Source organism: Streptopelia decaocto, assembly GCF_964273445.1.
Source record: "Streptopelia decaocto genome assembly, chromosome: 11".
NCBI lineage: Eukaryota > Metazoa > Chordata > Aves > Columbiformes > Columbidae > Streptopelia > Streptopelia decaocto.
In genome coordinates this window covers 12311810-12339623 of record NC_138666.1, presented here as the reverse complement: position 1 = coordinate 12339623, position 27814 = coordinate 12311810, and the positions used below count along the sequence as shown (strand labels likewise).

General features: G+C 54.9%; 3 protein-coding genes across 4 annotated transcripts; 1 reads left to right on the top strand and 2 right to left on the bottom strand.

Annotated features, from left to right (window-relative positions):
• The first annotated feature begins 639 nt into the window (after positions 1-639).
• On the top strand, positions 640-6066 carry TMEM208 (transmembrane protein 208). Its single transcript, XM_082062999.1, has 6 exons — positions 640-701; positions 786-881; positions 974-1033; positions 1188-1324; positions 4531-4615; positions 5613-6066. Exons 1-6 carry the CDS (start codon positions 696-698, stop codon positions 5748-5750), a joined length of 522 nt encoding a protein of 173 aa, XP_081919125.1. The 5' UTR covers positions 640-695; the 3' UTR covers positions 5751-6066.
• Positions 6067-6197: 131 nt separating this feature from the next.
• Positions 6198-18044, bottom strand: MATCAP1 (microtubule associated tyrosine carboxypeptidase 1). Its single transcript, XM_082062998.1, has 6 exons — positions 17533-18044; positions 14637-14780; positions 9127-9259; positions 8232-8537; positions 7925-8022; positions 6198-7463 (listed from the first exon to the last, which is right to left on the bottom strand). The coding sequence occupies exons 1-6, from the start codon at positions 17968-17970 to the stop codon at positions 7299-7301; spliced, it is 1284 nt and encodes a 427-aa protein (XP_081919124.1). The 5' UTR covers positions 17971-18044; the 3' UTR covers positions 6198-7298.
• A 769-nt stretch (positions 18045-18813) lies between these two features.
• On the bottom strand, positions 18814-26157 carry LCAT (lecithin-cholesterol acyltransferase). Of its 2 annotated transcripts, XM_082062320.1 has the most exons (6): positions 25920-26156; positions 22869-23025; positions 22310-22425; positions 21872-21967; positions 21370-21594; positions 18814-19971 (listed from the first exon to the last, which is right to left on the bottom strand). In XM_082062320.1, exons 1-6 carry the CDS (start codon positions 26065-26067, stop codon positions 19349-19351), a joined length of 1365 nt encoding a protein of 454 aa, XP_081918446.1. In that variant the 5' UTR covers positions 26068-26156; the 3' UTR covers positions 18814-19348. The 2 variants fall into 2 exon arrangements, with proteins under 2 accessions (XP_081918446.1, XP_081918447.1); XM_082062321.1 differs by lacking the exon at positions 21370-21594 and having other exon boundaries at positions 25920-26157.
• Between the last annotated feature and the right edge of the window lie 1657 nt (positions 26158-27814).

The window sequence follows — 27814 nt, the reverse complement described above, 5'->3', positions numbered from 1 at the left end:
GCAGCCCCAGCTCTTGTCACATCCCCTGAACCACCAGGAGCCAGCGGAGCTGCTGAGGGAGTTAAGGGCGATGTGGCTTGGTGTTGGGTCAGCCACTTAGAATCACAGAATCACTGTGGCTGGAAGAGACCCTCAAGATCAGGTCCAACTGTTAACACTGGCACTAACCCATGTCCTTAAGAGCCTCGTCTACGTGTCTTTTAAACCCCTCCAGGGATGGTGACCCCACCACTGCCCTGGGCAGCCCATTCCAATGCCCGACAGCCCTTTCCTGTAAGACATTTTTCCTGATATCCAATCTGAACCTTCCCTGGCACAACTTGAGGAAATCGCTCATCCTTCATAGCCACGAAGGGCACCAGAAGTGCTGGGCTGCTGTAGGGCAGCGGGACTCAGAAGGGAGGGTCGAGCAGCTGCCCCCAGAGCCCCTGGGCTGGGTGAGGGGCTCAGGGTCCTGCACAAAGCCCCTGGATCCCGGCGGGGAAGATGAGGAAGGGGACTGGGGAGACACCGGGCCCGGGTGGGGCACCCAGGAGGAACCTCGGGAAGGGGACCTGGGCACCCCCGGGAAGGGGAACGGCGGAACGCCCGCCCAGACCCGCCCCCGCCTCAGGTAGGCCCCGCCCTTCCGGCCGTGCCACTTCGCATGTCACTTCCGGTGTGCGCCGGAAGCGGAGCGCGGAGCCGGCGCGGCCATGGCGGTGAGTGGCGGGGCCGGGGCGCGGGGGGGCGAGGCCGCCGGCCGCCTCTCTGGGCTCCGCTGACCGCCTCTCTTGGCTCCGCAGCCCAAGGGGAAGGCGGGCACCAAAGGCAAGAAGCAGATCTTCGAGGAGAACCGGGAGACACTGCGCTTCTACCTCCGCATCATCCTGGGGGCCTCCGTGAGTGCGGCCGGGCGGGCTCGGGGAGGTCCCGGCGGGGCGGACGGGCCCCGCAGGGCTGACGGCCGTGCCGCGCTGTGCTCTCTCCGCAGGCTGTCTACGCCGTGGTGAACCTGGTGATCTTCTACCCCGCCGCCTCCGCCTGGACGTGGGTGAGCGCCCGGCCCGCTGCGGGCACCGGCTCCGGGCCTGGCCGGCGGGAACCCGGGGCCTTTCCCGGTTGCTGCGACAGGCGAGCCCGGCGGGCCCCGCCGCTCCGCCCGCGGGTCGTGGCGTTTGCGGCTGGCAGCTCTTTCCTTGTTGCAGCTGGCGTTCGTCTTCAGCTTGGTGGTCTACGGCACCAGCTACCGGACCATGAACTCCATGGCAAAGCCGTCTTTCACAGACGATGGCAGCCTTGCCGACGGGGGAATTGACCTGAATATGGAGCAGGGGATGGCAGAGTGAGTGTCCACACCTGCACGAGTCCAGGTGAGCAGGACCTGCTGCCTGAGCGTGCACGCAGAGCCAGGAGAAAGCCAGGCCACAGCTCCCACCTTTGCTCGCCCACCGGTGAGGGCATGAGGGGAACTGGAAGCCTGTTGCCATTTTTTCCAAGAACGTACCTAAACGGTCATAGTTATCTGCATGCTCAGCCCGGTGCGCACTAGTCGCGAGCCGCCACGTGGGTCTGTCAGCCTGGAACAGTCACTGTCCCTAGGGCTGGGGTGCATGAGTAGGAGATTCCACATGGTTCAGTGGAGCAGGTTAGTGAAGGGACAGCACTGACACTGTGCACGCTTTGGGAACAGAGGAATTTATATTTTCTTTTCAAGTGCAGGCAGCTCTTGGCAGAGCAGAAGGGCATGTGCTGCCAGCCACCCCATCCTGGCTGCAAACTGCCTTGCACTGTTCCACACACTAAAAATCCTCCCCACTGTCCGAGGTGGTTCCTTTCACGTCCTCAGTTATTTCTGCCTCCTCTGTTTGTGCATTCCCCGTGTCTGTCTGCAGACAGTGCCAAGTGTTTGCCTGTCCAGTGTTTTTGGTGGTGCCGGTGGTGGTTCCTTGGTCAGGGAACAAACAACAGTAATTCTTGCAAAGCGCTTTTAAATAAAATAAGGAGGCAATGGTACAGAAACAGCATTTATTTCTGGGGCTCACTGTTGGAAAACACTAGTTACAGAAAACTTCCTGGCAGTCTTGGACACATCAGGCTTTGCTGTCCGTCCTCCCTGCCCTCAGCCTCCATCTGTTGGCCCAGCCTTTGCTGGGTTTCCACAGCATGTGCTCAGCAAGGTACCGGGGGTCTTTGGCGTACAATTTATGGTTTGACCCCATCTTTCACTTGCTGCCAGGCTTTTGAAGAAAGTCAGTAGGGCCTCTGCATCACGTCAAGTGTTCTAATGCTGAAAGTGCCATGTATTGGTGTATATATTCTTTCTTCACATAAGTCTTATTTCTGCAGCCAGAAGATGCCAGGGGATGCTATCAGCTGGCAGAGTGACTTGTACGTCACAGAACCTGCTGTCTCTGCACAGGATGAGCTCTTATCTGGGGCATTTGTTAGTGGAGTAGTAAATTTTATACCTGCAGCCAGAGTGCCTTAGGTGTCCGGTATGAGGGACAGCCAAGGGACAAGGTGGCCAGGAAGAGAGGAAGTTATTAGTTATTTCTAGTTGTTAGTTACTTCTAGTTAGTTATTTGTAGTTAGTTAGTTATTTCTAGTGCTTCAGACTCTCTTCATCCTATAACGACTTCTTTTTCCTGCGGGTCAGCCGAGCATTTTTCTCCCGTTTTGCACTGTTCTGACTCTCCTGAGTAGAACTGGGGGGGATGGAAAATATTTTGGATTCCTTTCTTGTGAAATGCGACATGGGACAGTGCAGTAAGGAAAATACTGAAGTTTGATGCTGTCTGGGGTATCCTCTTAGCTGTGGGAGGTGTGTAGGGCACCGAAGCAGAGTGAGTGCCCTGATAACTGCCCCGTGCACACGTGGGATGGTGCTGTCAAGGGCAGGGACTGAGAGGAGCTGGCACAGGGATCCTGCTGACCTGTGGAAAGGTGTCAGGTGCAGCTGTAGCACAGCTGTAGTCCTGCTTGTAGACATAGAACTTCCCTTCGTGCTGGGGCTCCGAGGTTTTTCTGCCTAAGCGATATGTCCTTGGAGTAAGTTTTATGACACGTTATAATTAACTGATACTTGTCTGAGGCACGGACTGCATGAAACACAATGCAGTGTGAAGGCAGAGCTGTAAAAGCAAAACCTGTACAGCTGCAATTCCCATCCTTACTCTGGACCTTTGTACCTGAGCCTGTGCAGAGCCCTCAGTGACCCTGAGAGTCTCATTAGTTTAACCCCATTTGTATGTGAATGCAAAGTGTTAACGAACACTCAGTAACACTCAGTACTCCTCCGGCTGACTGCTCAACATCAGTTTATCAGGTGAAGCCTCTAAATTGCCACTTTGGGGACCAGGAATCCACTCCAGGCTACCAATTCCTTTCAGAAAGCAGTGGATGTTTTTCTGTCACTCAGCTGACTGTGCCACAAGTCAGTTAGCGCAGGCTGTCATGGAGCTGCTTCTGGACAGCCACGAATCTGACGGCATTTCCCTCGTGCTGTCTGTAGCCGAACCAGATGCTGTGTGGTGCTTTGGGGCTGAGGAAAACCAGTCTTGCTGATCCCTGGGAGCGCTGGGTTCGGTGGGAGCTCTGCTGTCACCCCTTGGTGATGCATGAGGTTTCTGAACCTTGGCTGTTAGTGGAAGATGGTGTGGTGTCTTGAGTTGATGGTGGTGTTTCCAGCTTGAACCAGTTGTTTCTGGTCACTTTGTTTAGTGCAGTGGCGCCCAGAATGAGACAAGCTCTTTCATTACCCTTACGCTGTTTCATCACCACTCCCTCTGCCTCTGTTTTCTCTACCACATTCTCGGATGTGACTTGAATGTTTCTTATTCCAGCAGCTGACAATTTAATGGGAGTGAAGGAGCTGGTGGTTTTCTAACCCATTGTGGCACTCCCCATGGCTTGTGTTGCCAAACCAACAGCTATTTGTGTCTCCTGGGTGTCCGGTCCGGCCCGAGGGGGCTGGTTGAGGTTTGGGCAGCTTGTCCCTGTCCATAGTGGCTCTCAGCTCTGCCTCAGGCTGGTGTGGAAGATCCCACAGTTGGATAATGAGGAGCGGAGGGGGAGCTGTCTGGGTGTGCTTGTCCTTGTGGCACCCCAGCCCGTTGGTGACGGTGTGTGTCTGTCAGCTGGTGCAGTGGCACAGGAAGATCCCCGCTTCCCCACTTGCCACCAGCCGTGAGCTTTATAGATAAAGTACAGACTTTGTGCTGTGAGATGTGTTGCATCAGCGGGTGCTGGCACAGGCTGCCTGGGTGGTGGTTTTGCTGCTGATTTCCATCCTCCGGCATTCCTCAGCTTTCTCGGTGTCCTTTTCAGAGGGAGCCTGGCTCTTTAACTCAGCAGATTAAATTATTTTTTCTGTTTACTGTTCTGGCTCTTCCGCGTCTTTTGCGTGGCAAAGCGCAGCTGCAGGGACAGTCCCTGAGTTGGGCTGGGGGGCTCCCTGCAGGTGCTGCGGATGGGCTGTGTTGGCAGAGGAGCTGGTGTGTTTAGCAGGGGCTGGAATGGAACGTTCATGTTTTGCTTTTCTTCCTTCAGGCACCTCAAGGATGTGATCCTGCTGACAGCCATGGTCCAAGTGCTGAGCTGCTTCTCACTCTACGTCTGGTACTTCTGGCTCTTGGTAAGCCTCTGCAGTTTTCTTTGTTGTCCCTGTCTTCAGTACTAAGGACATCATTTATCTATTTCATTTCATAGCATCATGTTTTAGGCCAAAACTGTTTTCTGATTTTTTTTTTTAATCTCCCTGTCAAATCTTGTTAAAAATGAGGCCTTACAGGGAAAGAAGTCCTGATCCCTTTGAGTCAACTACACAAAAAATAGGCTGGCCTTGGCCTTTCTGGTCCTGTGAAAGGGCAATGAGAAACCTGAGGCACATCAAAGCCATCTTTGTGTGCGGAGCCTTTTTGTGACTGTGGCAAACAGACCGTGTTTGGTTTTCTGTCATTTACCAGCACAAACCAGGGCTGGGAACTGCTGGACACTCTGCCGCTTGGTAGATCAAACACTATGGGCTTTGATTTCTCCTGAACACACCAGACTTTCTACTCATGAGACATTTGTCATGTGCCTCCAGCTAAAACTGCTTTTTGCAGGAGGACAAAAAAATCTCCAGTTAGTTAAAAAATCCCACAGTTGCTTTGAGTATATCCCAAAAATGGATAAAAGATGATGATGGGAGCCTAGAAAGTTCTCTCATTTGAGTCCTTCCTCACAAGTTCTTTCTAGCTGAGCGGCCAGAGGGCAGCCTGGGCTCTGACTGGCCCCTGGAGACCATCTGGATCACTTGTTATTTTTTAAAATTCAGAAACGTGGGTGTGTTTTCTGAAGGAGGGAGGGGCAGGATGTCTGGGCAGTTGGATCTCTCTGGGTAATTCAGACCTGATGCTGGGATTTCTATAAATGAAGCCTGCGTGCTGTATACATATGAATGTTCCTAATCCATATGAAATCAGGCCATTTATTTTGGATGCCTGCCACTGCCTTTGATTTCTGCACAGCCTGTGATGCCCCCAATCCAGCCTGTAGAGATATTGCAGCTCCCTTGGCTCCCTCAGTAGCACCACCCCTGCCAGAGCTGTCCCCAAAGTGACCGCGTTTGTGCCACGCGTGTTTCGCAGGCTCCGGGGCGTGCGCTTTACCTCCTGTGGGTGAACATCCTGGGGCCCTGGTTTACAGCTGAGTCTTCGCCCGCCAGTCAAGAACCAAACGAGAAGAAGCAACGCCGACAGGAACGCCGCCAGATGAAACGCTTCTAGCCCTGGCTGAGGAGACAGATTGACGCTGTGTCTCATCTCCATGCTGTTATTTCATCAGGGATGCAACTGAAACCAACCCCAAACCATCGCAGTAGCTCTGGTACCCTCTCATTGCTGCCATTCCGCTACAAAGGCCGCAAGAGACTTTCCTTGGTTGGTTCTTGGCGCCAGTCAAGGCCTTGCTCTTTGGGATGATGAGGAGGGTGATGCTGGGATGTGTGTAAATAACCTTTTTAAAGCAGCGCTGTATCATGTTTGAGGTTGGGAGTTGCAATGTTGGAGGAAATGGTACATTAAAGAGCAGAGTCTGACCGTGCTGCAGTGTGTTTGTGCAGGGCTGCTTGCAGAGCGGGGCTGTTAGAAATACCAGCGTGTTCTTGGAGACCTGGACCAGAGGGAAGCAAAATCCCCCAAGACAAGTGGTCTCATCCCTTCCCAAGCTGCTCTGTGCTGCCCTGCCTGCCGCAGCATCTGCCACCAGCTGAGGGGCTGCAGCTGCCCTGCGAGATGGGGAGCGTGTGGCAGCTGGGGGGCTGAGAATAGGGCTGGCAGCCAACCTCAGAGCTGTTGGAATTGAGCCTGGGCTCTCTGGAGCCACAAATTGGCCTGTGCTACCTCTGCAGGAGCGCAGTGGGATGAAAGGCAACAGCTACAAGAAGCCAAAACTAAATTGTGCCTTTTTTTTTTTTTTTTTTTTCCCTTTTTCTTTTAAATCACCTCTCGCAGCTGGAGTGCCATGACTGCTGCAGAGACCATGTGTCAGAGACCAGGAGCAGCTCGGGGCAGCTTCTGCTTTTACCTACTTTGATTTATTAATGTTGTCCCTGCCCAGCGTGTTGTTTTACACACTCTGGTGACCCCTTCCTGCTCCTGACGCACCAGCTCGGAGCCACGCAGCTCCACTCAGTCGGTGTTAGTGGTGCCAGCCTGGCTTTTGACGCCATCCACAACCTTTTGCCCACACATTGTTTCCATTACATCACTTTTATTACACACTTTTTCCTAACATCAAGCCCCCTCCCCACGCTGCATCCTCCTGTATGTCAGAGCTGGGCAGAGCACCCATAGTTAGGGTGCAGAGCAATGGTTAATTGTGGGCAGATATTGAGGAGGGAGGGGGAAAGCAGAGATTGGGATTTGGGGAATTAAAGTCCTTCCCCACTCTGCTAGGAGCACACCATGGCACCCTAAGGACATCCCCCCAAAACTGCAACCCCCCCCCAGCCCAGCCTTCTGCTCCTCTGGGGGACCAGTGCATCTCCCCAGCTCTGCCCTCGCTCCCTCTGAACCCTCTTCTCCAGCTCCCCAAAGCCACGTGGAGCTGCACAGTGGTCCCCAAAATGCACAGGGGACGGTACAGGGGACACACATCGACACTAACCAGCCCGGCCCTCTTGGCCACGCTACCCTACACATGGTACATGCACAGCGGGCACGGGGCAGGAGGCCCACGCTCTGCCCTCCTCCAGGCTCCAGCCCCAATAAATATCCAATAAATGGCACCAGTTACAGCCGCAGGGCACTGGTTTTGGGGTGCGGGGATGCCCCTCAGTCAGGCAGCAGCTGCTCCAGCTCCTCCTCGTTCAGGCCATTGGTGGTGACAATGTGGTCTAGCTGCTTCATGTATCGCTCCAGGTCCTGCATGAAATGGGGAATGCGTGTCTTCTCCAGGACCCCAAATTTCTTCAGCCGATTCACATCTTCGTAGGAGACCTGATGGGAAGCAGGGAGACAGGGATCAGCATCCCCATCCAGAAATGGAGGGTTTTGGCCCGCCCTGCAGCCCACCCACCCCCTCTCCAAACCCCGCTCCTGCCTGCGGGGAGGTACAGGCAGAGCCACTCACGGAGGATTTGCAAGGATTTGTGTTTTCAGTCATTCTTCTGTGGCAGTGGTGGCAGGACCACTGTGGCCAAGGGCCAACAGAACCAAACCCATTGGATTACGCCTCCCCTCACAGGTCTCCCACAGGGGAGGCAGGACTGTCCCGTCCCTCCTCGCATCCCACCCAGCACAGCCTTTCCCTGCTGCACCGAGGCCTCTGAGTGCAGGGCCATGCAAAGAGCAGACAGGCAGCCAGCCAAGGGCTTGTTTTTTGGGAAAAAGTGGGACCAAGGGAGCCCACATGAGCTTTGGGATGGGGTAGGGCTCATCCACCTTCCCCCAGCCCTTACCTTTCCAAGAGCAGCCAGCAGCGGGAAGTCAATGGTCTGTCGATGGCGCAGGATGCGGAGAATCCCGTCCAGGTAGACCTGGTCCTTACTGAAACAGCCTGGAAGAGTGGGAGAGGATGGGGAGTGTGAGCCCAGCTCACCCACGTCTGCCCACCACAATAACCAAGGTGCTGGTGCTGGATTGGGGTGACGTGAGTGCACCAGGGCTCAGGTGTTGCTGGTGCCATGGCCAGGACTGTTTTTTCTTTTAAAAAAAGAAATACAGTCCCTTCCAAAACTCAGTGTCTCTTCCCTCCCCGAGTGGTACCTGGCTGTGAGGTGTCGGTCTGGCCCCGCTTTGCCCGCACACAGTATTCCCACCGCACACTGGCGTCCTGGACGTACTGCTCCAGGTCCTGGAAGAGGGCAGAGAAGGAGAGGCGGCTGGCGCGCTCGATGGTGTAGTAGAGCAGGGCTGCCCGCCAGAGGAAGGGCTGCTTGCGGAAGAGGACGCTGTGCAGGCTGGCCAAGCCTTCCTCGGTGGGGTTGGCGGGCTTCAGGCTGTACTGCTTGCGGCCCTCAGAGCTGTGCCAGGGCTGGCGGGTGTTGTTCACCCCCCGGATGTAGTGGGTGCCTGGGGAGGGGGGATGGGAGCGAGCGCTGTCAGCTGCAACCTCCAAAAAGCTCAAACCTCACCCCTCCCTGTGTCCCTGCGGTTGGGGCTGAGACCCAGCACCCATGGGTGCCAGCTCCAGCCTCAGCTTGAGATGCTGCCATGGGGTATGGTGACTCCACCACTGCCCTGGGCAGCCTGTTCCAGTGCCTGACAACCCTTTCTAGGAAGAAATTTTTCCTAATATCCAATCTAAACCTCCCCTCGTGCAACTTGATGCCACTTCCTTTTGTCCTATCGCTTGTTACTTGGGAGACCAACACCCTCCATGCTACAACCTCCTTGGAGGTCTTTAAAAGACACATAGATGAGGCTCTTAGGGACATGGTTTAATGAAAGAGTTAGGTTAACGGTTGGACTTGATCATCTTGAGGGCCTCTTCCATCCAAAATTATCCTATGATTCTGACATCTGCTTGCCCTAGTGCCCAGGTACATGGCTGGCTGCCCAACACCTCCTGCCCCACCTGCCGAGAGGGATCCAGGCAGCCTCAGCCCCTTCCCAAACCTGCCCAGGAGCACCCTCCGCGACGCCTCCTTGCCCCGCTGACCTATCTCGTGGCGCAGCATCCCCTCCAGCCAGTGCTGCCGGGCTCCGGCCAGGTTGATGGCCAGTGTTGGCCGGCTGTCCTCCACCATCATCACCGCCTGGGACAGGAGGTCGTCGGTGAGCTGCACCACCACCTGCCGAGGAAAAGGAGGGAAATGGCATCAGCGCTGCCGCGGGAGGAGATGGTCCATGAGGCCTTGGCTCTAAGTAGAGGCTGAGATGGTGGTGGGCGGTCAGAAAAAGCCACGGAGGCCGTGGGTGGCACCATCACCACCCTGTGCTCCCCAGAGAAAGCACAGGCAGCAGCAGCAGGCAGGAGGGCACTGCCAGTGCTGAGGGGGGACTGAGAGGAAACGGATGATCCCATGAGGGGGATAAAATAACTTCTTTAACCTTTTTACAGCCAGCAAACCTGAGCAGGCACCATGGTGGGGAGTAGGCAGCTCCTGAGCAGCCTGGCTCCACCATCTCCCCATTCTCCACCAGCTCTTTCCCATGGTCTCCCCATGATTTTATGGCCACATATGAAGGGCATCCTCTGGAGACCTGCTTGGTCCCACTCCCACATCCCCATTAGTGTGTGATAGCACAGTAAATTCAGTCATCAAATCAGCCCCACTGTAAACAAATGACAGCACCCACTTCGTTGCGGGTCCAACCTCTAGACCCCCCAATAAACATCCCACAAGGGAACAAAGGCTCTCACTCCATTTTCATGGACTCACCTGTGGATTCTCCCTTTCAAGGCTCCAAAACAAGAGCAGCAAGGATGGATCCGTGCCAACTCACCCTCACATACTGGCCACAATTCACAACAGCGATGGGCAACGCACGCACAGGACTGGAGAACATCTTCATACAGGAAAAGAACATCTATTTTGGGCAACGTGGCTATTGCAAGTGCTGGAGCCAAGACAGCTGCTCTACATTAATGTGAATTAATGTGCCAGCCAAGCAGCATTTTCTGGCCATCCGACTTCAGACCTGTAGCGACTTGGAGTCGCAGCATTGCTGGAGGAAACACGTGGCTCTGCTGCATCCCCGGGAGCTCTCGCATCCAAGGTTCAGCCACAGCAATACTTGGGACCTTCAGGCACATACCAATTTTAACTCAAAACCCTTCCCCCGTGTACATATGAACACTAAAACCCATCTATTATTTCACAGCTGGCAGTTTTCAGGATGAAAACTTGCACACACATTACTATGCGGCAATTCTTTTCTTTAAAAAAAGGAGAGGAGACCCAACAAGTTTGCTTTAATACAGATTTATTATTGTGCAAAGCTGTCTCTTAAAGCCGTAAGTGCAACACAACAGAGCAGGATCTACAACTAGGCAGGCGAACAGCATAGAAACACTGACAGCGCAATTACTTACCCGGATTAAAACACATCAGCGTGAAACAGAATCCATGTAACTTCGAGAAAAGACTTGCCAGTTCACTTCTGACTTGTGTACATCTCTCATAAGCAAATCAAAATAAATAACAGCAGTTTCGCTGCCCTCTGCCATGTCCAGCCATGGACATGGTGACCTGGGACAAACTGAGGTAGGGAACTGATCCAGACTAAAACTGATTTTATGCTTTAGAGTTAGTTTCAAGCAAGGTTCTCACATGGGTTGGGGCAATCCCAAGCACAAATACAAGCTGAGCAGAGAACGGGTTGAGAGGAGCCCTGGAGAGAAGGTTGATGAGAAGCTCAACACAACCCAGCAATGTGGGCTTGCAGCCCAGAAAACCAGCTGTGCCCTGGGCTGCATCCAAAGGAGCGTGGCCAGCAGGTTGCGGGAGGTGATTCTGCCCCTCTGCTCCACTCTAGCGAGACCCCACCTGTAGTGCTGGATCCAGCTCTGGGGTCCTCAGCACAAGAAGGACATTAACTTGTTGGAGAGGGCCCATGGGAGGGGCAAGAAGGTGATCAGAGGGCTGGAGCACCTCTGCTTCATAGCAGACAGGCTGAGAGAGTTGGTTGTTGTTCAGCCTGGAGGAGGCTCTGGGGAGCCTTGTAACAGCCTTCCAGTACCTAAAGGGGACCTACAAGAAAGCTGGAGCGGGACTTTTTACCAGGGCATGTAGCGATAGGACAAGGGGTAATGGCTTTAAATTGAAAGAGGGGAGATTTGGATTAGATACAAGGAAGATACAAGCCCTGGCACAGGCTGCCCAGAGAAGCTGTGGATGCCCCATCCCTTGGAATGTCCAAGGTCAGGCTGGATGGTGCTCCGAGCAACCTGCTGTAGTGGCAGGTGTCCCTACCCGAGGCAAGGGGGTTGGAACCTGGGTTGGCATTCCTGTCCAGAGAGGGATGAAGCCACAGCATTAATGATCCACTCACGCAATTCACTGTGAGCATCCAACAAGTCCAGCCAAATTGTGCAAAGACAGTCCCTCAATCTTCATCATCATGCCTGAACAGAAGGCAGACAGAACAGTCCAAACCCAAATCCTTTTATTTTTTTCCTATGTGATATCACCATGGGTAGGGTGAGAAAAGACAAATGCAGCAAACAGCTGGAAAACAAGAGGCAGCCAAGGATGCAGAGGATGCAATGCTTGGCACTGAAACGGGCTATTGCACAAGCCCTTTGTAGGTAAGGCAGCAAGAGCTGAAGATAGAAGCATTGCCTGGCATATGGCGTTTGGAGAAAGATTAAAGGACATGGAAAAAATCAGTTTGCAATAAGATGGGACACTGAATATGGAGGGGAGGGCGCAGCTGAAATAACCAGTCTGTGTTTTCAAGAATGATGGAAAACTCCAAGCAGCAACAACCCAGAACCTTCAGAGGAAGAACTGAGTCAGATAGAGCTCTGCTGATTTCTTCCCCTCTCTCATAGTGAAGAGAGGGTAAAGGCAACACAGTAACAGCAACACTCACCTCAATTACATGGAGTAGAAATTATTTTTCCCTGTACAAGAGCTCGATGGCATCAAGCAAAACAATTAGGAAGCAGATTTGGGACAAAGAAGCATCAGCAAGTGGTACAACCTGCCACGTGAGGTTTGCGATGGTTCATGGTCAGGTAGGCAAATTAAAGGCAGGAGTTTTGCAGACAGAAACGCACCATGACTTGGGAAGACACCGCGGCCTGGAGAAAAATGCTCTCTTTCTAAGCAGGATCCCCAGCACATCCTTGTGGTCCATGAAGCTTCTGCTCAGCTTTTGTGGATGCAATGATGGAGAAAGAGCCCCAGGAACCAAGGGATGACTGCTGGCACCACCAGGGCAGGGGCTCCTGCCTCTCCCCAGCTGCCTGTCTGTCTGCTCAGGACCTTGCACACCAAGAAAGCAGCAGCACTGAGCAGCTCCAGGGTGGAGAGGCACCACCGATGGGATCCCAGGAGATGCCAGCTAGCGCTGTTTAGGCTAACAACATTTCACAACTGCATGGACTTCCATGCAGCACTTACCAACAGGACTGAGAGCTCCTTTGCTGCAAGCTGGGAGCTTGCCAAAATCCGTATGGAGACCTCTGAGCTCTGGCAGCGTCGCCTTGGTCCTGAGCCAGAAGAAAAAGCGCAAAAGCTTCAGGATCTTCAGCTCAGACCGCAACAAAGCAGCTTTTCAAGACGCAAAGTTAATTATAGTGCAAACACTTACCCACAAGCGCGCCGCCCGCGGTGCCGGGAAGCGGGATCCTGCCTTTGCGGATGGGCGCTGGGGACAAAGGGCAGCGGCCCGCAGTGACGGCCACCGGCCTGGCCACGCTGCCCGCGGGCAGCACAAGCGGCTGCCACGTCGACGGGTCGGTCTCCTGGCTAACACCACCCTCTGCGGCACAGTTTCTTCCTTTTTTTTTTACTTTTTTTTGTTTGCTTGCTTGCTTGTTTGTTTTAGGAAAGCCATCACAATTAATACATAACAGGGAAACGAACGGCACAGCAGCACAGACAGGGCACAGCAGGTGAAAGTCAGGAATTGCAGATACAGGTGCAGGCAGAGAGACACACGTCTGAAACCACCCACTTCCCCGACAGCTCGTTGTTGTATTATCAGCGACACAGAAGTTTCAGCAAGTTTTTTGTCCTGTACGTGGAACAAGCTTTGCCAACATCGCTGTAGCAGGTGGCAACAAACAAACAAATGCTTTTAAAAGCGCTTATCAAAAGTTTTAGATAAAAGAGCTATGTATCTCACACTCGGATGTGTAAGCGTATTTGCTGAACCTTGCGTTCCCTTGAGCAAAGGGGAAAAACTGCCCAGGGCTGGAAGAAAGCCAGTTGTATGCCAATATGTAAGAAAAAAGATGGCTTTCTGCCCAGCCAGAGCTCAATTCCAGTTTAGATTAACAGAGAAGAGAAAAATAACTGAATTTAAGGAATAAAAATCAAGAGATAGACCACAACTAGCAAGTCCTAAGTGTGTGCCTGTAAGTGTGACTGGCCAGCTGCTCCGCTGGGTATTGGGACTGGTTCTGGGTACTAAGAGGAAGCTTAATTATAGCAAGAGCTCTGCAGATATCCTTTCTGACCCAAGCAAAGGCTTAGGAGGAGCAAAGTGCCAAATCCACATCCCAGGGACTCCCCTGGGAGGGATCATGACAAACCAAAGCAGGAACGCCGCCTGGCCAGGCAGGATCTGAGGGAACCAGTCGCTCCTGCAGGCATGAAATGTGCTGGGTACCACCGAGCAAGGTGATGCTTCAGAGAGATACTTGTGAATATCCCTGTTTGGGGATGGAGGTGAAAAATCAGGGCCAGGAGAAATCGTCTGGCCAAGAGGCAGCAGCGAGGAAGCTCCCGCAGCGCTGCGTGGCCACCTGCTCTGCAGCCAACAGCCGGAGGCAGCCCCGTGAGCCAAAAAACCCAAAGCCAGGTCCAGAAATCCTTCTCACCGCTTGCACCCTGGACAGTGGAAGTGTTTTGCCCACACATTGCTGGCATGAAGAGGAAAAAAAAAAATCCCCTTAACCAAAGGTGTGGGACATCCCACACCAGGTGCTGTTCGGGGCACAGAGGGATTAAGATTAACAGATTATGAACTCCCCCCCCACTGCCATCCCGCATTGCTGCCATCGTATCTTAACCACATAGTTCCCAGCCTTAAAACCCGAGCTTGGGGTTTCAAAGAGCCATAACCCGGCACATCCCACAGGACAACAGGAAATCTCTGCCCTTGACTTTGCCTTTGGACATATGAGCACAGGCAGCTGTTGGAGACATCTGTCATACCATGGCTAACAGCAGGAACTGAAGCCTCATGCACACAGCAAAAGGCTCCCTGCATGACCACATGGACAAGCAGCAGCTCCTCTCTCTCTTTCTCTCAAGCATAAAAAGGAGATATACACTGAAAAAACACATGGGAAACTGGTGAGGAACCAGCACTCACATCCTAACGCTGGGACACAGCAAGCGCAGCCAAACCAGAGATGAAAGGAGACCATGGCTCAGAGTAGTTAAGTTTCCTATTTGTACCCAAAACAGTTCTTAATCTGAGTCCTTTTTATCAGAAAATAAATATTTTGCAGCCGTATTTTACAAGAGATAAAACAGGGACTCGGATTACCTCTCCCACGCAGCCTTCCTTCTGCATGTACTTTCGGATCACAGACCAGATCTGGCACTTGCTCAGCAGCCTCCCGCCCGTGGCGACTTCGAAGCTCTCGTAGGTCCCATATTTCTCCAGGACAGTACGAATGATCCGGATCGCCTGTCACACGCAGAAACGAAACACGAGTGCTGACACCCTTCCCACTTATAAACACATCCTCAAAGAAAACCCAGCGGAGATAATCACTGGTAAAGCAAGACATGGTTTTGCAATATTTAAAAGAACAAGGGGACTGAGCCAGCTGGAGGTGGCCACCAGGACAGATGGATATGTAACGCACTGTGTCTTCCCAGGGGTAGCTGTGTGGGGCTTTTTGTGTTGTTGTTTTATAGGAGGTTTTTTGCCCTCTTTGTTTGTTTGTTTTGTTTGGGTTTTTTTGTTTTGTTTGCTGACCAATCAGGATTGTTTTTGCAGTGCCACAAGGTACCTCCTGCTGACAGTGGCAGAAAAAGGACCATTTCTTGCTCTCTCCTCCCAGGGGACCTAAAGGGCTGAGCCAAGACAAACCCAGCACAGCTGGTGCCCAGGAGTGGGATGACCAAAGGACATGCTCCCTGACGACCTCCAGCACATGTCCCGGCGAGCAAAATTCCGAAGATACCAAGTTTAGTTTCCTAAGAGGCTGCTGAGCATCCCCGAGCAGCCTGAAATCATGCACCCACTATATGCAGAGGGATAACAAATCCTCCAGCCCCAGCTCCGCAAGATGTTCCCTTAACAAATAGGGGACGTGATCGATATGAGGAGCCTCCATAGGGCTAGAAGAATCCTTTAGTTAATTTTATACTAAAAAAAATAAGCCCCCAAGCATGTGCAAAGCAGCTGGTGGAGCAGCAAACTGGAAGCGGGGAGCTCGTGTTGGTTTCTCTGCTCTTGTCCAAGGATGCTGGTTTAGCAAAATAGCTCCATGATTAATGCATGCTTTTAAAATAAAACCAGTTTATCGTTAATACTTGGCAAGGAAAAAGTTTCACAAAACAAAACAGACTGGAAGGAGGTTACTGCAGGGCACAAGAAAACGAACAGTGACGCAAATTCCATCCCATCGCACTGTCACTGAAGAACTAGGAAACACTGGTAGAAGCACTCAACACTTGCAAATGGTTTTAGGATCCAGGATGAGACGATTCACACTGCTTGTGAACACTTAATTTCATTCATTCAAAATAACGCACAGAAAAAAATAATCTCAATTATTCATTTTTTAACTATATTGTAAGTCAACTGTGCCAAAGGAGAAAGCAAGTGGGGAAATAGCTCTGAACAACTCATTCTAGCGCATTATTCGGAGAATGACACACACTTAAATGTGGAAAGAAAACATTGAAAAGCCAGCAAGGTCCTTCCAGAGGTCAGACAGTCTCCCCTGCAACAGCATTGCTGGCACCAGTTTATCTGGGGCAGAGGTACGGCAGGCACTGGAAATGACTAACTGCTCAGAAAGCTGTTTACAGAAAGAGCCTGAATCATCTGGATAATAATTCATGCAGAGATATAGGAAGTAATGCAAGAATAAGTAAACATTCAAAGAACAGTAAGTCGGCGAAGAAGCTGTTATTTGAAATAGCAGATGGAAGCTCCCAACTAGGAAGAGACGCCTCTGGTGTGCACGTCTGAATTTATTGTGAGAGTTATTCATCTGCTGCCTCAGACACAGCTAGAAGGGTCCCTGTGGCACAAAGGATGCTCTTGCCAGAGGCGGGATGCTCAACCTGAGGAGCAAACTGGTTTTGGGGAATCACCGGCCTCCTGGCTCCGAACCCAGAGCAAAGGGTCAGAACATTCCGGTCCTGCCAGGCTCTGCCTGTGCCCATGAAAAGGCTCGTTTGCAGGCAGAGCATCAGGCAGCTCCTGACTGTTTCCTCCTGTTTGAGCAGCCGGGTGCTGTTTGCTCACTGCCCTCCACACATTGTTATTACCGGTGCCAGAGAGCAAGTTGGGAATATGGCAGCAGTGTATGAGTGATGGAAACAGTTAAGTAAAATAATACCAACTCCTTAAGCAAAGCCTACACCAACTATTATAATTACTGACCACATTAGCTGATGGTTAAGGAGGCTGCCGCACCAGACAACCTTTAGGCCTCCCAGAAAACAAGCCAGACTTAACCACCAGCACATTCAGACTAATGTCCATTTCCCATGCTGTCATCCACTCACTTCAGCTCCTTGTCTGCTATTTCTACAGCAACAAGTGAAAAAAAAAATCACAGCAAGGTGTCCCTGATGGAGCATCAGCTCCCACCCACTGCTGTGCATCTGTGAGCAAGTGCTACTCTGAGGCTGGAAGCATCACCCAGCACCAGTATGACCATCGCCCACAACAACCACGTACTGGTCCTGTGAGCAGACCAAGAAACTAAAGAATTTAAGAAAGAACAGGGTGAGGGTGCTGAAGGCAGAATACAAAAGATGTCGAGTGGAGCAAGAGTAGCCCGGCAGCACAAGTTGAGAAGGAAAACACGCCAGGGGGCTTCATGTGGACCATGGACCAGCTCCTGGCTGGCTCAACCTGGGAACGGCCCCACCATGGTACACCCCTTGGACACCAAGCCGGTGACACTGTCCCACGTGAGGACACCCACAGTTTCACACCCGCCGCGTTATTGTCCTCACGGGCTGGGAAGAAGGTGGGGAGCGGGCGGTCAGGGGTCCTCCAGCTCCGCCTCCTCCCAGGCCGAGCATCCCTTCGAGAACCGCCCTGACGCGCATCCCTCGCCCGGGCGCAGCCGGCAGCGGTACCGGCAGCGGAATCAATCACGGCACCGGCCGCTGCCCGCCCCCCGCCCGCCGCGCGGGCAGGCGGCCACACCCAGGAGCGGGCAGCGCGTGACCCACCGGCCCCGCCTCACCTGAGCAACGAAGCGATCGGAGGCGGCTCCGTACTTATCCAGCACGGCGGCGGGCACCGGCTCGGCGTACTCGAACTGCGGGTCGTAGGCGAAGCTGGCGCGGAAGAACCGCTCCCGTTCCGCCTCCACGTTCCGGGGCCGCAGCGCCACGAGCAGGCAGGGGCTCCGCCGCCCGCCGCCGCCCTCGTCGCCCCCTCGCCCCCGCGCGATGTGGGGCAGGGAGGCGGCGGCGCGCATGCCCCCGCGCCCCCCCGCGCTTTCGCTCCGCCGCATCCCGGCGCCGGTTTCCGACAGGCGCCGGGTTCCCCGCGGGCAACGGGGCGCGGGTCCCGGTGCCGGTGGGGACGGGCAGGAGCAGAGCGGCGGGCCATGGCGGTGGGGCAGGCGCGGGGCGGCGCTGGCCCCCAGCCCCCCGGCCGCCCCCGGGTCCAGCACCATGGCCTCCAGCGCGGCGCCGGCACGTGGGCTGCGCCGGGGCGACCCCCGCGCTACCGGCCCCGGGCACGCGCCGCCCCCCGCCAATCGGCGCCGCGCCCTGCGAGCCAGAGCCAATGGGAGAGGAGCGTTTAGGGAGAGCCCCGCCCTTTTCTCCGGCGGTTGCGTTGCGCCCCGCCCCGCGCCGAGCGTGTGCTGCCGGCGGTGCGGAGCGGCGGGGGCGGAGCGCAGCGATCCGTAACGGCGGCTCGGGGCACCCGGGCGATGTCGGCGGCCCCGGTTGCATCCCCAGCCGCGCTCGCATCTCTGGTCCCAGTTGCATCACCGGTCCCAGTTGCATCACCAGTCCCGGTTGCATCGCCAATCTCATCTGCATCACCAGCCCCTGCTCCATCACCAGCCCTGATTGCACTGCTGCTTCAGCTGCATCGCCAACCCCAGCTGTGCCACTGATCCTGGTTGTGTGGCCACTCCCAGGTGCAGTGCCAAACCCGGTTGCGTTGCCATCCCATTTGCTTTGCCAGCCCCAGTTGCATCACCAAGGCAGTTGCACCGCCGAGCTGACTGCATCACCAGGCCCAGCTGTGTCACCAGCCCCAGCTGCATTGCCACCCTGGTTGTGTCACCAACCCCAATCACATTGTCACACTGATGGTGTTGCCAGCACCAGTCACATCGCCAGCTCCAGTTACATTGCCAACTCCAGTTGCATTGCCAACCTCAGTTGCATCACCAAGCATGTGGTTTTTCCCAAAGCCTTGGCTCCTGGGCTGCATCTGGGACCTCAGTTTTTGGTTAGGGCTGCCTTTACTGATCCTCTGCACAGGGACAAGACAGGCTGAGCACTCAGAAGCAAAGTGTGTTTATTATTTTGTAAATCTGCTGATTTCTAGTTGGTCTTGCCTGGGGAGCCTCACTTGCTGCCTGCACGCTGGTGTCTGGCAGAAGTGGTCTTGCAAGCCATACCTGCCATGCCATTCCCATGCCACCCCCATGAGCACCCCGGTAAGTAAGAGCCTGCACTCGTTACACAAGTTTCTCTGTCCCAAGTGAGCAGAGGCTACAGCACCGCAGCCTCCACAGCCTAAACACATGCCTAAACATGGCTTACTAGCAAGGAGGGCTTGCATGTATGCCAGAATTTGCAAGTGTGATGTTAATGAGCTAGCAGCGCAGTTAATTATCCACCCGCTAGTGGGAAGTGACAAGCCTCTGAAGTATAATTAATTGCTGTTCCCAAAAGAAAAACCAATCAGAGTGGAAGTGGGTGCCAGCCCATCCACCTGAGCTCTTGCTCCTTTTCCTTCCATACTCAGCTCCAAGTCCTTCATGGCAGTTTGTTGTGGATACCAGCATGGAGGGAAGGTGGCCCTCATTCCTTTCAGTTCTTTTTGGGCTCCCTAAGGACTTTCCGTCCAGGTAGGGTCTTTCCCCGCTTCCCTGCCTCTGGGCTGGATCTCATCTGCTGCAGCTCCCGCTGCTCCTGTGGGCTCCCCAGCAGGATTTCGTTGATGGAACTGAGCGTCAGGTTGCTGAAGACCATGTTGAGGTGATCGATGCCTCGCAGCTCCTGGACATGCACCTTTTGCTTTTGCTGATTGCGCCATCGCTTGCACAACTCTGAACTGCGTGTGCTGACAGTGTCATCCCCATCGCCATAAATCATGTCCACGGGGTCCTCGTAAGGGAAATGCTCGTCGTATATGTAAGTCTCCACAGTGGGGTAACCCGTGCCATAGAGGCAATATGTGTCCACCCCAGGAGGGGGTAAGTCCTTCAGTAAGTCCTTCATGTCCTCCCACATGTACCAGCCATCCTCCAAGTTGACATCGGTGAAGAAGCGCTGGTAGTCCCGGTAGGTGTAGTTGTAGGAGGGTGTGGAGATGAAAACGTGGGTCTCGGGCCAGGCCAGGCTTGTTGGAAACATCCAGGGGCTGGTGGTGGTCATGCGCTGCTCTTCACGGAGCTTGATGTTGGACATGAGTGGGATACCCTGATTGTCACCTGCAGGACACACAGGCAGTCATCAGAAACAGCACCAAAAAGTACCCTCGCAAATGGTGCCCCTTGAGTGGCTGCACTGGGATCAGCCCGTCCAGCAGTGGCTCCCAGCTGTTTCTGGGGTTTGGTTCAACCACAGATCTTCCTCTGCTTACCCCTGCCCTGCCTGCATCTTCTCCTCACCCCTTTGGCTGCAGATATCCAGAGCAACCTTCCAAACTCTTCTCTTCAGTATCACATCTCTAGCTGCTAGAAGGGGTGAGTGTGGACAAACCTGGATGTGTGATGGTCCTGATCAATCCCACCCTGGACTTTCTCTGCAACCCCAGCAACTCCACACCCTGCAGGGACAGGAGGGAGCTGAGCCCACTAAGGGTGCTGATAACAGGTGGCCAACCCACATGTTTCCTGCAAGCCTTGGCATTTTTAGTCTGTCTGGAGTCCTAAGACCACACAATGACCTCAGGTTACCTTAAAATGTCTCTGGCCCTTGTAGTAACAAAGAAAAATATGAAGAGGTGACCTAAGGGTGATGATGCAAGGGGCCAGCTGTTAAACTCTTCAAGCACATGATTTTAATTCCATGCATTTTTGGAGGCTCAGCTTGTGACTTGTAGATATTCTGGGCTGTCAGCATTAGGCAAGTGACTGTGGCTTTCTGGGCTGCAAAGAGACTAAAGAGGAACTTGGATGAAAGAAGATTAAAGCCTGAAGACCGCAGAGTTTGTGGGGGATGGGCTTTTAGATGTAGACACATCCAAGCAAGTGGCGCAGGAGAGCATGAGTGTCCCTTGGGTGGCCTCTACGTCCTCTGCTGCAGAAGGGCTGTGTGATTTGGAGTGAAGGTCCAGCAGCCTGCATGGATGGAGGTGATGCAGGTGTCTGGAGAGGCAGTGAGAAGGGGGTGAGCAGGCTCCAAACCTCTTCCCTGGCCCCACGATTTTTGGCTGAGCCCTTTTCTAGTCCAGTATGGGTGTTGCAGTATAGGTGCACCCTAGCCCAGGAGTCAGCCCTGGGCATGGTGCAGGCTGTGCTGCAGGCTGTCTGATGAGAGCTGGTGTGGAGGAAGGGGGATGGCCAGGCTGCAGGTGGACTTTTCTGGCAGCAGTTTTCCAGACACACAAGCCCACCAACCCCAATCATAGAAACCAGAGCATGTTCTGGGTCACTCTCCTGCTGCTGGGGCTGTGGCAGGAACCTCCATGGTGCTTTCTGCACCACCGGCTGCAGTGGGATGTAGCAGCATCAGCACCAGAGCATGAAAGCTGCCCCCACAGACCCCTTGTTTGTCTGTCCCCCACCTCTTCCACCACCACGTCCTGTCCCTGCCCACCACCACCCTTCCGTTTCTGCAGGAGGGAGAGAAAGCAAAGAGCTGGCTGCACACAAGGGGTCACCCACCAGATGCCAGGACACGCAGGGGCTTGACGGCCCCTCCCCACGGAGCACCCAGGGAGATGAAACCCCCAATGTACTGATCTTTCCAGGCTTGCGTCTGCTGTAGCAAGAAGTAGAGGACGTTCAGGTTGCCCATGCTGTGCCCGATGAGGAAGATGCGTCGCTGGTACTCATCGTGCATCTCCTCGATCAGTGCCTTCAGGTTCTGGAAATATTCAGGCTGCTCCTCTGTGGACAAGAGGGACACCAGGTCTTGGCCATCTCACTCATGGGTGCAGAGCTCCAGGGCTGACTCTTTGAGCCCTGACCAGAGAGAGCTGTGGGTGCAGAGGCCACAAGTGCCACCATGCATTCACATGAGAGCACCATGAATGGCTGAGTGACTGCCAACATGGGCAACTGTCCCTGTCCAGGGGTTCCTCTACACCATCTGGCTCACCCACCCCATGAGAGCCATCCTGCTTCCCTCCCTGTGTGGTGGTCTGGCCACAAACCCCAAACTTACGGGGCCCAACCCTCCAGTCGTAGGGGGCTGCACGAACTGTCTGATCCCTCACGTAGCCGTTGTTCACCAGGTTCTGCACCAGGGTGTGCAGGTAACCTACGGGCAGAGAGAACAGGCAGGAATTAGGTCTGTGGTCTTCTCCTGTCAACCTTTTTCCACCCTGATCCTGATCATGGTCACAATGTCCTGTGGTAAGCCCTGTCACTTGGTGGGTCCAGCCAGAGGTAACATCTCCATGCATCCCATATGTGCCGGGGTCAAGGATAGGGTGGTTCCTGCTGACACTCGAAGGCAGGGTGTCCGTGAGGTCAACGTCCTTCACTCACAGATGACCTGGGCTCTCCACAGAACTGGTTTCCCCTGGAGACATGGGAACCCCTCTCCACTTGCAGGGAGCCCGTGGGCTACCTGGACATCCCACCCCTCTTCTCCTCTCACCTGCCAGCTTGCTCTGATCCAGGTATTCCACGGAATAGGTCTTGCCGAAGCCAGGCACGCGGATGTGCACCCCAGGGGCATTGGACATTTTCCGAGAGGTTCGGTTGTAAACTACCCTGCGGAGACAGGGCAGAAAGTAGGAGAAGAGCCATGTCCCCAGGGGATGAGGTGGAGATCACAGGGCGGCAGCCTGGATCTTGGTGGCTGTTTCTAAGGCTTGTGTGGGTGAGGAGGTGGACTGGTGCCAAGCCAGCATTGCCCAGCATCTCAGGGCAGGAGGCTCTGATGGGCTGTGGCTGTCCCCTCGTCCTGCTGCCCTGGGCAGGGTGGCAGCTTCTCCAGTGGGTGCTGAGGACAGGCTGGCTGGCACGACCACATGGCAGGGACACGGGAAAAGGATGGGCACTCAGAACAGGAACCATCCAGAATGTGTTCCCAAACAGTTCCCTGGTGTTCCCGTGGTTTTCCACGTGTGCTGGGTCATGGCCGGGGGGGAGGAGAGGGGGAGGGAGATCCCTGGTAGGTCATTTCCCTGGGGAGCTCCTGGTGCGAGTGGTACCTCGTGTTATCGATCCAGCAGTCAACTCCCACTGGCAGAAAGGTGTTGAGGTTGAGCCAGATGGTGAAATAGTCCTCTGTTTTGCGGTAGCACATCCAGTTCACCACATCCGGCTTGTCCAGCTTTGCTTCCAGCTGGTTCCCGAGGCAACCAGGCACTGGTGGCACCACAGAAGGAGAGCAGAGCCAGTTACCGACCCCATCCCACTGGCCCAGGGCTTCCTCCAGCCCCTCAAGCAGGGCTCCCCTGGGGTTAGTGACACCAGGGGACCTGCTAGAAGAGCATCCCTGGAGAACAGCCTGCTCCATGCAGGAGTAAGAGCCTGGGAGCTGAGATGCAAGGTGAGCATGGAAGCAGAGATACAAATGCATCCTCGAGGATCCCCAAACTGCCTTTCCCACAGGGTGATCCCCAGAGGTGCCACCCTCAGCCCAAACCTGCTCATCCCCACCAGCACGAAGCATCCCAGATTATTGCCCCTGCCTGGCTGGGTTTCCATCCGCGCCTGGCTGCAGCCTGGGGAAAGGAGTCAGTGCTGCTCGGGGCTGCTCCCAGCTCTACCGCACCCCCAGCATCTTGTCCTGGGGTGGCAGGACAGCTCAGGGATGCGCAGAGTCCCCAGGGAGATGAAAGTCACCCCAGTGCTGGCACCCAAGGCCCATGTGCTGTTTTCCTGAACTTTAAACCCTCAGCACACACTCAACAAGGCCCCTGAAATGGCTTGGAGCTGAGCGGAACTGTACCCCGTGAGAATTCAGTGCAAATAGTTTGTACAGTAAACACAGCGTGGTTTTACGCAATTTCACTGTCTGTCACGTGTGACCTGGGCTCCTGTGATGGAGGGTAGCCATCCTCTGGGACTTCTGGCAGGGATGGGACACTCATCCCAGTGCCACCCTGGTATGTGTGCCTGTGCCAGGGGCAGATGCTGGGGAGAGCATTCCCAGCTGGTGTGCAGGAAATGCCAGCTCCTGGTGCCAATGCTGACCCTGAAGGCGAGGACAAGAGGTGAAGAGACTGCAGGGGACAGTGGCTGTGAGACTGGTAGGATAGGAGCACTGGGTGATGAACCCCATGGCCCCAGTGAGTCCAGGGACTGGCTTGAGGTGCATGAATGGGGACAACGTGGACCTTTAGTGCCGCTGCAGGCACTGTCTACTATGTGGCTTGTCACATGTCACACATAAGGACACCACGAGCTGTGTTGTGTCCTGCAGTCCCTATAGGTGCCTGTGCTGCTCTGGGATCTGGCGATGGGCTCTGCTGTGGCTGTGGGACCCCACAGGCACAGCAAAGTGGGAGCCACACTGCCTGGGGCAGGGGATGAAGGATGCACGAGGAGCACTTTTGACCTGAGAAGGATGACCCCATTTTTCCTTGTCCACACCAACCACAGGTGTCCCTGCACCCTGGGGTCCATGGCAGTTGGGGGAGCCACAGCACTGTCCCCATTGCATACATTGCATACCCCCATCCCACCCACCACAGCACCAGCTCCTGCAGTATGGCAGGGTCACAGCTGTAGCCTCCAAAAGCCTCATCCCATGCAAGAGGTGAAGGGAATGTAGTGGTTGCCTCCCTCAACCTGCTTCACAGCTTCCTCACCTCTGTGCCATCTCCCCAAGGATACAGGGAGTGTCTAATCCTGCCTTCAAAACACCTTATTGAGGATCAGACCAGTGGACCCAGGCATGGAGTGGGCAGAGATGACCTCCCCAGCCAACAAGAAGAGTGAGACCATGAGCTGCTCTATTGGCTCCTGGGAGTGCCAGGGCAGCTGAGAGTGCCGGTGCCCGGCTGGACCCCGCGGCACAGCCAACAGCCTCGGCACACAGCCCTGAGCTCTGCCTCCTTTTCCAGAGGACATTAGGTAATTATTAAGGGAGTTCCTGCGGAGGCAGAGGGGTTATCGGTGTCCCAAGGGCACTGGGGGATTCCAGAACGCCCGGCCCAAGGGGATGGGCTACATGCGGATGCTGAGCGGCACATGGGGCAGCCGGACCCAGCTGGGTGCTGGTACTGGGGCATGGGGAGATGCTCCAACCATTACAGGTCATCCTGAGAAAAGGCACCCAGTGACAGCCACTTGCGCCTTCTGGCCACCAGCATGGCCAAGAAGGACCTGCCACAGGGCACTACAGCTCTAGACCTGTCCCCTGCTCTTTGATGCCTCTGGGGAGGGAGTTGGCGGGATCAGCCCTTGGCATTGCAACAGGGAGGTTCTGCTTTTCCTCTTCTCTTTTTAAAGGGGAAATGGCTTAATTAAAAAAAAAAAAAAAAAAAAAAAAAAAAAAAAAAAAAAGAGAGAGAGAGAAGAAAAAAAAAGGAGGAAAAACACAGCTCTGCTCAGGAGAGGTCTCATGGCAAAACCCCAGCTTGAGTCCCCAGTGATGGCACGGGGACAAATGAACATAGGAGCTATGCAGGATGGTGGCTTCTGCTTCCACCTCCGTGAGATAATGCCCCAACCTCTCCTTTCATTGCCCTGAGCACCTCTGCCAAAGGCTCTCTCTCCTCTGTGCCATCCCCCAGGCAGGGCAGATGTTTGGTGGGATGTGAGATGGACGCCCCACTGCAGCAGCAGAGGATGACTTAACCATCACCAGGGAGTGGCAGAAGACACAGGACAGGGTGGGCTTTGGGGGACCAAGGAAGGGGTGGTGAGTGCTGGCCCATGGTACTGCGAGCAGCAGCCATGGGAAGAGGCAGACAAGGATGCTCTGCAGCCCCTGTCCCTCTGCCAGCAGAGCACCCCCTGAACCGAGCAAGCCCAAAAACACCCTCTGGGCCAGCTGTGAGATACTAGAACCCCATTTGCTTTCTGGGGTGCCCAGCCTGTCCCCCCAGTTCTGAACAGCTGTGGCCAAGCATCACCAGCCCTGCATCCCCAGCCTGGTTGATGGGAGGGAACCTGGGAGCCATGTGTCACCCCTGGGTTGATGGCTCCAACTGCAGACTGCAAAGGGCCACCTCAGCCAAGGGACACCGAGGGCACGACACCTGGGGGACCCACCCGTACCCTGCACGGTGCCAGTGCTGGCGTCACCTTACCGAGTACCACAGGCGGCGTGCTGTTGGTCGGGGGAGCTTCTGGGGTGCTGGTGGGTGGAAAGAGGACGTTGAAGAGCCAGAACTGGGACGTGGGCTGCAGGAGCAGCAACAGCGTCAGCAACACAACCCCGGTGCCGCTGCTCCCCATGGCAAGCTCGGCCAGGATCTTCCGGACGTCTCCAAGCAAAACAGCCTTTTATATTTTTTTACGCAAGTCCAGCCAAAGAGGCACCCGGGCTGCAGGGGAGGGGAGAGCTGCAAGGGGCTGGCCGTGATGGGGAGGAGGGACGGGGAGGGACGAAGGACTGGCCTTGGGGACATGCCATGCCCTGCAGTGCCCCCGGCCTCTCTGCACACCAAGAGCCCTGCCCGGGTGAGCCAGCAGAGTGGGAATGTAATCTTAGCAGATTCCCGGCGCCTTGATGTCCTTCTGCTGTGTGCTGGGGTTGTGACTGCCACACACGTCCCCCTGCACCAGACTCCCGGGATAACCCACGGGGCTGCGCAGCGCTGCCTGCTCCCTGCCTGGGTGGACACAGCACCTCTTTGCTCCTCCTGCCCTTGGCGGGGGGAGCTGGGGCTACTGACGTGGCCAGGTGGACCCCAAACATCTCAGCCCCCCTGTGACACTGAGTGAGTGCTGAACAAACTGATAGAGGAGACAAAGGGGTTGGATCTGGGATGTGGGGGCGTCCTCATCCCATTTCAGGGATGTCACCCTTGGGCTGAGCTCAGTTCACCAGAAGAGCACATGGGGCTCAGGAGAAGAAGGATCTGGGGATGCATCTCCATCATGCTCTTCTTGGCGGACAGAAGCCCAGGGACACCCTGGGAGCATGAACAAGAGAGATCAGAAATCTCTGCTTGTCCTGAGTCTTGCCACATCCTCTGCCTTTGTCAGGCTCTCTGCCTTGCAGCCCCTCACTTAGGGGGGGTGTCTACTTACCCCAAGGCTTATTATGGCATAATTAAACTTTTCTCCTTAAAATCACTTCTCTTGGCTTTCAGCCCGGTATGTTGAGCCCAGCAGTGCTGCCAGCACGGGGTGGGGGCTGGGGGCAGAGATGCAGGGGTTTTACAGCCACCCCTGCTTGCCCTCCCCGCCAGCACATCCCTGTGGCACTGACACTTTGCCATGGCACGTCCCTGTGCCAGGATCAGTCCCTGGCGGGTGGCTGGGCCAGCCCGTGGCCAAGAGCTGGGTGCTGAGCCTGGCGTGTACTGGCAGCCCCACCAGGGCAGTGTGGGGTGGAAGAGTCAATGTGAGTCCCCACCCTGTCCCTCTGGTGCCACAGTGAAGCAGGGTTCTTGCTGTGCATCTAAGACACCCCCTGAACCCCCAAATAGGAGCCTGGATAGCTCAGCTGGTAGAGCATCAGACTTTTAATCTGAGGGTCCAGGGTTCAAGCCCCTGTTCAGGCAAAGTGTTTATCCTTTAGGAGCCTGTGGGCAGAAACAGCATCATCCCTTTGGGGACTGCTGAGATGGGGATGAAGCTGTGGAGTGCCCAAACCAGCTCCCTCCTAGCACCTCCTTTTTCACAATCTCCATGAGGATAATGAAAGGTTTGGGGTATCTCTACCAGGTGGGAAGGTAGGCTCTTCTCAGTGGTGCCCAGTGTCAGGACCAGAGGCAATGGGCACAAAACGGAACACAGGAGGCTCTGTCTTAACATCAGGAGACACTTCTTCACTGGGAGGGTGACCAAACACTTGCACAGACTGCCCAGGGAGGTTGTGGAGTCTCCATCTGTGGAGGTGTTCAGCAGTCAACACGGTCATAGGGCAACAGCTCTGGGTGACCCTGCGACCATACGACCTCCAGAGATGCCTCCAACCTCAACCGTCCTATATTTCTCTTGATGGTCATCCCAAACCCACCCCAGCCAAAGCAGA

Excerpts from the sequence above, each read along its gene's own strand:
- TMEM208 (XM_082062999.1), top strand. Across the intron at positions 1,034-1,187 it reads CCGCCTCCGCCTGGACGTGG|CTGGCGTTCGTCTTCAGCTT; the intron begins GTGAGCGCCCGG and ends TCCTTGTTGCAG. Across the intron at positions 1,325-4,530 it reads ATGGAGCAGGGGATGGCAGA|GCACCTCAAGGATGTGATCC; the intron begins GTGAGTGTCCAC and ends TTCTTCCTTCAG.
- MATCAP1 (XM_082062998.1), bottom strand. The coding sequence starts at position 17,970 with ATGGTGCTGGACCCGGGGGCGGCCGGGGGGCTGGGGGCCAGCGCCGCC. Across the intron at positions 14,781-17,532 it reads CCGATCGCTTCGTTGCTCAG|GCGATCCGGATCATTCGTAC; the intron begins GTGAGGCGGGGC and ends TGCGTGTGACAG. Across the intron at positions 7,464-7,924 it reads TGCTGGCTGCTCTTGGAAAG|GTCTCCTACGAAGATGTGAA; the intron begins GTAAGGGCTGGG and ends GCTTCCCATCAG.
- LCAT (XM_082062320.1), bottom strand. The coding sequence starts at position 26,067 with ATGGGGAGCAGCGGCACCGGGGTTGTGTTGCTGACGCTGTTGCTGCTC. Across the intron at positions 21,968-22,309 it reads GGATCAGAGCAAGCTGGCAG|GTTACCTGCACACCCTGGTG; the intron begins GTGAGAGGAGAA and ends CTCTGCCCGTAG. Across the intron at positions 21,595-21,871 it reads CGACTGGAGGGTTGGGCCCC|AGGAGCAGCCTGAATATTTC; the intron begins GTAAGTTTGGGG and ends TCTTGTCCACAG.